The sequence below is a fragment of the Ylistrum balloti genome, unplaced genomic scaffold, assembly GCF_031769215.1.
Source record: "Ylistrum balloti isolate Yb309-2 unplaced genomic scaffold, AGI_CSIRO_Ybal_v1 Utg370016, whole genome shotgun sequence".
Classification (NCBI taxonomy): Eukaryota; Metazoa; Mollusca; class Bivalvia; order Pectinida; family Pectinidae; genus Ylistrum; species Ylistrum balloti.
The window spans coordinates 137,142-146,497 of record NW_026782086.1 but is presented as its reverse complement, the minus strand read 5'-3'; the positions used below and the strand labels follow the sequence as shown (position 1 = coordinate 146,497).

The 9,356-nt window shown below is 33.0% G+C and overlaps 1 protein-coding gene across 1 annotated transcript; it reads right to left on the bottom strand.

Moving 5' to 3' along the window:
* Positions 1–2,307: 2,307 nt before the first annotated feature.
* Positions 2,308–8,912, bottom strand: LOC132548516 (prostaglandin reductase 1-like). The gene is made up of 9 exons (XM_060212384.1): positions 8,804–8,912; positions 7,902–7,947; positions 6,578–6,634; positions 6,001–6,165; positions 5,713–5,830; positions 5,262–5,414; positions 4,622–4,727; positions 3,683–3,801; positions 2,308–2,732 (listed from the first exon to the last, which is right to left on the bottom strand). Exons 1-9 carry the CDS (start codon positions 8,910–8,912, stop codon positions 2,622–2,624), a joined length of 984 nt encoding a protein of 327 aa, XP_060068367.1. The 3' UTR covers positions 2,308–2,621.
* Positions 8,913–9,356: the final 444 nt, after the last annotated feature.

Here is a 9,356-nt window from a genome sequence, read left to right as displayed (position 1 = left end):
CTTGATGTTTCTTCCAATTTGTAATTCAGCAAGAACAGTACAGTTGTTGATGGGTCTAACATTACTCTCTTTGATGAGTCATACAATATTCAGTATCAAGAGTCCAGCAATATGATGACTGACCATACTCTTTATGTATATGATGAGTCTAATAATTCTCGTGTGATGAGTCAAACAATATTCTGTGTGTTCAGTCAAACAAATCATGAAGCCACAATATACTGTCAAACTTGACTCTTTGTGTAAATGGCAAGTTTAATAAAATTCTATGCTGAGTCAAACAACACTCTATATGATGATTTAAACAACAGTCTGTGTAAATGGAACAATAACATCTATGCAAAGTCATAAAATAATCTTTGATGCTTGCTATGAAGAATCCAGCAAAACTTGGCACAACAGTCTCCAGTACAAGGTATATGGAGTCTTAGCAATACTTGGTATGGTGATTAAAAAACAACTTTGCAAAAATCCTAGTCCAATCTCAAACTCGATTGAACAAGGGAAATACTTTAACACGGAGAAAAGTACAAAAACAATAAGAGCAGGTGTTCTGGAAGAATGAACATTTTAAACTTCTGCAGTCCCACTTATATTATTGTGCTAAATCATTGTGGAGATGTTAAAGTTTGTCTTCACAGTATCGTTTTTATTCGGCGTAATCAAAAAGTCATTGACAGCCATTTCATAACATGGCAAACAGTTAAAAAAAGTACAAGGAGAACAAGAACATGTGTTCCAGAAGGATAAGCATCTTGTACTTCATCAACACTCCATCATGTAAACCAAATTCAAATCCTTTTTGAAAATATTTTCAGGGTTTGGTAATAAGGTCTTCCAACCGACTATTGACATACCTACATTTTAATGGTCACTAACAGTGCTCCTTTTGCCGACTTGTTTTCATTTAAGACTGAATTTATGGAAGAGCTTATCTATTAAGGTCTCAGACACCTTGCTAAGTCCTTCAATTTCGCTTTTAGATATATTGATGTCTTTGTAACTTTAGATAACAAGAATGTCACTGACCATGAACATTACATACACCCACCAATACTGGAAATCTACTGCATATAAATCTACAGAAGTTATATAAATAACAAGTACTTAAATATAATAATATGCAATATTTATATAGCGCTCTATACTGTTAAAAATGTCAGCTCTAAAGTGCTTTATAAGCCATGTTTTAAAGACTTATCTCTACTATAAAAATATACAAAATACAAATAAATATTGGGTAGATTTCGGAAGAGTCAAATACGAGCGCAAACTAATTAAAACATCGTTAAAACACTACTTACACATCAAATGCATATTTGAAGAGATGCGTTTTCAGTCTTGTTTTCCATTGTCAAAGAGCAGTCAAAGAACATACTCAAGGTTTTTCACAACTGGTGCGGGTGTAATTGCACTGCAGCCAATTGTGAGCTGACAGTTTTGAAATTTGCTTTGCTTAGGTATAAACACAATTACTTCTGTCTTATTTAATTAAGTAAATTGCATTTCATCTATCTGTTGATATAGCCTAAAACGATACAAACACACTTTTCAATACAGAATTAGATAGAGTAGCGCTGATTTGAACGGCATCATACAGCTATTTAATCCTGCATATCCTTTATTTAAATGAAACGGGTAAACACAATAGGTTGGGGAAGCATGGCTAGCGATCTAGAAATGGAACATCCACAAAATTGAAATAAAAATCATCTCCCTTATTTTACAGGTTGGTAGACAAATTGTCCCATGTGGTTTTCATTGTGGGAAAAGGTTGATGCAGTGGCTAAGGTAGTTCTTGATATCTTATTCTGTTGGGTATATATGATGGACATTCGATAAATGAATAAAGAAATCACCAGACTATCTGAATAGAAAATTGAAGATATATTTTACGTACAACCAATTTTGCCTGATACCCATTTGAACAATAATTAAGGCCCTTTTGAAGCCTTGTGCATTTTTGTAAATCCCATTGGTAAGAAAGTAGAATTTGTACCATTTACGAGGGCTTAATGATATATTTTCAATCTACTTTTAAGGACTATCCATTTTAAGCAATACATCTCCTTGAATATTAATGGTTTTGTCATGAATGTCCTCCGCGGATATATAGTTCTCTGTCCTATCCTAAAGTTACGGGAAGATCCTGTTAATCTTAAGTCTTTGGTAGGACAGAACATCCCCATATTTCCCATCAGATATCAACTCTAAAAAAACAATGAACAAGTGATATTTGTTTGCTGATGTTGGCCCAACACCACATCGGTTTTCTTTATTATAACAATGTATCATAATACACCCTTAGTTCATTATTTTGTGGCATAATATTTAGAAAAGACAAAGTTTTCACATCGACCACATTCGTGAAACTTTTAAAGCTAGTTTGACAAGACCATTGAAAGGATAATGCAAGACTCTCCCAGTAAATACAATGTATAATGACCTAACATAGGTGCGTATAAAGAAAAAGAGTTATAGTTTCTCTTCTCTTAGACGTCTACATAACTATGACTCAGAACTCTTTATTGAGATCAAGACGAGGATGTGCATTTCTATATAAAATTTTATAGAATTGTCATTCTTATCAAAGATTTATATGTACAATATGGAATTCTTATTCACGCCTTCACCACTGCTTTTCCTGTGTTTTCACCTGAAAACAGTCCGAGGAAGGCTTCCGGCATGTGCTCAAATCCATTTGTAATTGTCTCCTTATATTTCAGTTTACCCTGGAAGATATTGAGAAAAAAAAGTAAATTGGTTGTTTCTTAATTGATGATTGATATTTAAACATATACAACCTCATTAACTTGTACACATCAGTACAGTAGACACCGAAATGCATCGTTTTCAGTTTACCTTTGTCACATACACATCCCTAAATGGATGATTTAAGTGTTGAACATTTACTTTGGGGTGACCCTGACCTTAATGTAACAGAAAATGAGGAAATCTTTCTTGCTGTCCAAAATTTCATTTTTTACAGTAAGAAATTTGACTAAACATATTGTTTTGAGTAATATAATTATATTTGTCTGACAGTAACTGTCCCGTTTATTCTTTTTTCTTTGCAAATTGCACATAAGACTCCTAAAATATTGTTACGTAATACAATTTGTACATTAACCATGTATTCCACCAACTTATTCCTTTTTGTTATTTGTTTTTCCCTTAACACCAAAATTAACTAAACACTAAATTAATATAAGTGTATATTAGGCCACCATACGTAATTGTTATACAAATAATTTTCTGGGAGAAGGATTAATATAAGCTTCAAGCTTGTTTCCTAATCCCAATGTGTTTCAATATGTATAATTATATATTCATGTTATTCTGAAAATAAAACACTGTTTACAATAAATGGATGTAAGATTAGTTTTAACGTGTAAATTCGGTTCGGTGCGACAAAGAACATTTCAGACATATTTGGATTTTACTCGTGACATTTCCAGTAGTTATAAGGTTGTGACAACTTCTCCTGTAGTTCATTCCATTGAAACCAAATCCTCTTTAATATTCAAGTACTTTTATATCGTACAATTATCACCGTACATGTTCAAACACTGTTAAATATTGTTCACTGATCAACTTAAATATTCAAACACTTAAATATTGTACATGAATCACCGTAAATATTAAAGCACTGTTAAATATCAATATTAAATATAAATCCTACCTCTTTAATCCACTCCGCCATTTGTTTCTCACCAATGTGCCATTTTTCTCGGATATTGAATATGATGAATCCAGTTATAGTGAGTGACTTCGTCAGAATATCCGAAAACAGGTAAGGGCCTACAAGTATGAAATATAACAAATACAGCACGATTGACAAGATGTTATACAAATACTCTATGTGATTGACAAGAAATATATCAATACTAAATGTGAGTAACAAGAATTATACAAATACTAAATGTGAGTAACAAGAATTCTATAAATACTAAATGTGAGTAACAAGAATTATACAAATACTGATTGTGAGTAACAAGAATTATACAAATACTGAATGTGAGTAACAAGAATTATACAAATACTAAATGTGAGTAACAAGAATTATATAAATACTAAATGTGAGTAACAAGAATTATACAAATACTAAATGTGAGTAAGAAGAATTATACAAATACTAAATGTGAGTAACAAGAATTATACAAATACTGAATGTGAGTAACAAGAATTATACAAATACTGAATGTGAGTAACAAGAATTATACAAATACTGAAATGTGTGAGTAACAAGAATTATACAAATACTGAATGTGAACAAGAATTATATACTAAATGTGACAAGAATTATATAAATACTAAATGTGAGTAACAAGAATTATACAAATACTAAATGTGAGTAACAAGAATTATATAAATACTAAATGTGATTCAGATATTCGACTTTTTTGTTTTGGTGGTGGTGTTTTGTTTTGTTTTTTTTTTTTGGGGGGGGGGAGGGGGGTTATGTCGAAAATTGCATGTACGTTATTTCATATCAGATGAACTTGTTTAGTGTGAATGTAAATAACACATGATTTGATTTTGATGTTTCTAGTTCAGTGTATGAGTATCTTTTAAATCATATTCAAATCAACATGTATTGTTTGATGATATGTCGAACTACCTGTTGTCTCAGTAGAGTTGTTGTACGTCGATATGGAACCAAGCACTACCATTCGGCCATGATCCCTCATACGTTTGATGACCTGGAAACTGATTTCGCCTCCAACCTGCAACATCACATCATTTTAGAATTTGATTGAGCAATACTCCAGACAAGATATGATAATTTGTTTGTATGTAAGTGGTTTCTATTTTGGTCAATGAGTCAGGGAAGGTTGAGAACTTGACAAATGATAACGTCATATGGTTTTTATTGACTTTTCTTTTCTTTCTGTTTTGGTATATTGGAAAATATCTAAAAGAGTTTTCATTTTAGTATATTCGATGATAGAATTAACTACCTTAAAATTAGCATTAATGATGAAAACATATTAGTTTTGACTAAAAGAGTTTTTCATTTTAGTATTTTCGATGATAGAATTAACTATCTTTAAATTAGCATTACTGATGAAAACATATTATTTTTGACAAAACTGAAGTTTTCCAAACTAAAAAAATGAATTACTGATGGCTAAGGAAAAGCTAAATATCTAACGAACTTTAGATACAAAAAACAATTATTTTTGACTACCATCGTATCATGCTACCAAAATAAATCATTTGTTGTTAAGAAGTTGTATAATAAGACAGGTATGATTTACCATATCACAATAACAGTGCACACCATCTGGAGCTACCCTGTCAATAGACTTGCCCACGTCTTCAGTTTTGTAATTAAACGCATGGTCAAACCCTAGCTCTTTTAGCCACTTGACCTTTGCATTTGTCCCAGCAAAGCCGATTACTGTACATCCCTGGTGCGAAAAAGAAAAATAGAAAGTGCTTAATGCCTTTTTTCTTGTCATAGTGTGAACAATGAAATGGGAACACGTTTGTTTCATTTGGTTCCCACGAATAGTTGTTGCTATCCTGCAGTCTCTCGGCTGAAAACTAGATGTTTTATAACCTGCAATTTTAAGCTTCCATAGACTTTCGTTTTTGCAATAAAACACTTTGCATGGCATTTTATTTCTCTGGCACTTGCTTGTTTCAAAAGAATGGTATCTTTGTTTTCAAAAAGAAATACAACCAACAACAAGGAAATAACCCTACCATTATTTTACCGATCTGTCCAGCAAGACTTCCTACTGCACCTGCTGCGCCGCTCACAAGTAACGTCTCGCCTTTCTTGATTTTCAGAACGTCAAGCAAAGTGAAATATGCCGTCATCCTGAATAATATGGTTTATGTGTTGTCATCAAAATATACCAAATATTACAACAAACAGCTATCAAATATTACTTTAGTGTCTAGTAATACTATGCATATATTCTTTTTTGTTTAAAAGGAAATATTTCAAATATATCAATAGGAACAACAGATGATGGTTAAATTTCATACCCAGGCATTCCCATTACTCCAAGTGTGAGCGACAAAGGGAGATCACCCAATTCGGGCATAACGTCGATAGTGGACACATCTTTGACATGTGTATGTGATCTCCAGCCGGACGACAGACGTATTACCGAACCGACGGGATATTTTGCGTTCTTACTGTCCGTGACCCTGGAAACAGAAAATCATATAAATAAAACTATTTCTTTCTAGTGTTTCATGTGATATTTCACTTCAACGTTTTCGACCTATGGATATCAGCTTAATTATCATGTTTATTTCAATTTAAATTGACTATGTGGCAATGTGGAATACCTTTTATCTCGTGTATTCTCCATGTTAAGAGCTTAATACTGTAATAAATAGTGTAGTAAATGGAGGATGTATGCTATAGAATGGTATATTAGGTATAAAACATAAAAAAAAGTAAAATTAAAAAAAAAAAAAAAAAAATAGAAAGGTATAAAACATCACAATCTATGTTCAGTACCTGTTTGTTTGAACCCATTCGGATCCCCCACAGTTACTACCCTTCGGTCCACTCTGTCAGATTAACATGTAGCTGGCCGAGAAAGTGTCTTACCTGGCTACTTGCTCCCCTACGACGGGCTTGCCAACTTCTGACCAATCCGAGAATAATCTAAAGAAAATTAAGATATATATTATTTACCATAGTAGACATTTCTAAGCGCATATCATCTCTATGATAGTCCGTGCTAGAATATTATTTGTAGTTGGTACAATTTAATATTAATATTTTTTTTTCAAATTAACACATATATACAGTTTTACTTACTTCATGAGAGAACACAAAGAAAGAAACGCGTTAATATGATGACTGATTGATAAGTTGTGAGCCTCATATTTAAAGTTGTCTTTTAGCGGACATATTACATTATTTTTCAACATAATCCCATTCTGTATCTATACACTTTTGTCAGTGATGTTTTAGGACTTCAATGCCACTTTTAAAAAAGTCTTTTTCTTGACTGTTCAAAAGTCCTCCACTGCATGTATAACGTCATCATCTGACCGGAAATGGCATTTTCAATTTTGGAAATAGATGAAAGTCTGATTGATCGAGATCAGGCGAATAAGGTGGGAACACGATCAATTCAAAGCCACAATCGTTAATTACAGCCATGGCAATGACAGACTTGTGAACAAGGTCGTTGTCCTGGTGAAACACCACACCTTAATGTGTTTGACGCAGCGCTTGAGGTTCTCTCAACAGCCCAAGATGTGATGCATATGTGCCATTAATTGCTTATCCCTTTTGCAGATAATCCACCATCAGAATACCATCAGCATCCCGGAAAACCGAGGCAATAACCTTTCCACTGCAGCATATGAAGGGGCAACATTCCCCAGTGTTGCTATCATATCAATATGGATATCCTTAGATGCTAGACATTTATTCAAATATTGAATCACTGCTCTTTCCATTTAACAAAAGTCACTTGTTTATTAAGGGTGGTACCTCTTCGACATAAACTTACCACATGGCACCAGTCTGCAGATACACAGCCTTGAATATTCGGGGAATAGTAGAGCTGAAACAGGACATCTCTACTTACCTTCTTCATTACAAGGCTCACAACTTATTAATCATCCCTCGTATGAAAATACAATGGAACAAAAGTCATATTCAGCTTTTAAAATATATGAGATGGGACACGAATATTTTAAAAATAATAATGCTGTGTTTTGTACTAATAGGTTGGACATGCATAATATATTTGTGTAAGTATGTACTCATGATAATTACCTGTATTTGTTTCCGTTGATAAAAAAAACCAGGATACACAATACCTGATACGTTTATGTGTTATTTTAAGTCCACAAACACTAACTAAATTCTATTAAAATTTATGTCTGTGTTCGCCTCCTTGAGCTCATATTCTCACCTCATGTAAGGATCCACGGACAGGTACAACGCCTCGCATACCAATTCTGTGACCAAACAAACATATATCTTAGTGGCAAGTTTTCACTCCAATGATGCGAGGATATTGTATTTTCGAGTAGATATTTCAGATCCGGTTATAGCCAAGAACGCATATTTTATCCACAAAAAACATTTACGTGGTGTAAATATATTTATTTCGAACAAAATAATTAATGTATGTTTGCAAAAGGTTACTTGTTTGTAAAAGAGAATGAGTAAAAAAATAATAATAAACAGAAAATCACGAGACATTAAGAAATTTTAACAAAATATCTTCTTGAGAAAATACAACATTCATATTTAAAGCCAATCCTACGTGTTTACAATAAACATGTATAAATAGATAACTCTGCTGACAACATTATGTTACAAAACATCATACACCTTCATTTAAATATCAACCATATGTTTTTCCGCTGTGTTAGAGTTAAGTATTATAGCTAACACTAGTTGTTTTGTCAGGCCCACGTGTGTATGTTCACTAGTTTTCCCGTTATGTTAGAGTTACGTAGTGTAGCTAACACTAGTTGTCTTCTCATGTCAAATTTTGTATGTTAACTAGGTTAACGTTGTGTTAGAGTTAGGTAGTATAGCTAACACTAGTTGTCTTCTCATGTCAAATTTGGTATGTTAACTAGGTTAACGTTGTGTTAGAGTTAGGTAGTATAGCTAACACCAGTTCTCTTGTTAGACCCACACGTGTATGCTGACTAGTTTCCCGTTATTTTAAGCGTTCACAACCATTTTTTCAAATAGCTGCCATCTTCAGGTTATCTACAAAATTCTACCGCCTGTTGTTTCCTCTACCTTCAAATTAAGAATAAAGTTTCATCTTATTTCTATATATATAACAAGTTTTACCTCCATCCTTAAGATTGGTAGGGATGTCTTCTTCTACAAGCTGAAAATCCGACAACTTCGCTTGTCCCTGAAAGTTGGACCTTAAGGTCCAGAACTTGCATTTACCCATGTTATGATTCTGTCAGGGCTGTCACAAGTAGATCTACATGTACTCCCCAGTCCTTCCTATATATATGGTCAGCAAAGTGCTTTGTCATCTTGCAACCTTTGAGGGTGCAGATAACATTACAGCCGGTCTAATTTGAGGTGCAGTTAACATTACAGCCGTTCTATTTTGCCACCTGCTATTTGCAAAATTTATTGATATACACAAACGACACAGATCAGCATAGACGAAATTTAAACGATACCTGTGATGTATAAGGAGGGGTTGGAGTAATAAAATATATCGATTTATAGAAATTTGATACGTCGTACTATTACAGTTTTAGTCTTCTATAATAACAATAGATAATGACATTATAACTACAAAACAATATCAGCTTATCTATTATATATAAAATGCTTGAAAAATATATGTTTATGTGGAACTTTCTTATTCCATTTATGCACT

Bases quoted from the DNA above. Each gene is read 5' to 3' on its own strand.
- LOC132548516 (XM_060212384.1), bottom strand. From the start codon at position 8,912: ATGGGTAAATGCAAGTTCTGGACCTTAAGGTCCAACTTTCAGGGACAA. The intron at 7,948-8,803 runs GTAAAACTTGTT...GTTTGGTCACAG, and splicing joins TACCAATCTTAAGGATGGAG to AATTGGTATGCGAGGCGTTG. The intron at 6,635-7,901 runs GTGAGAATATGA...AATTTTCTTTAG, and splicing joins TCCGTGGATCCTTACATGAG to ATTATTCTCGGATTGGTCAG.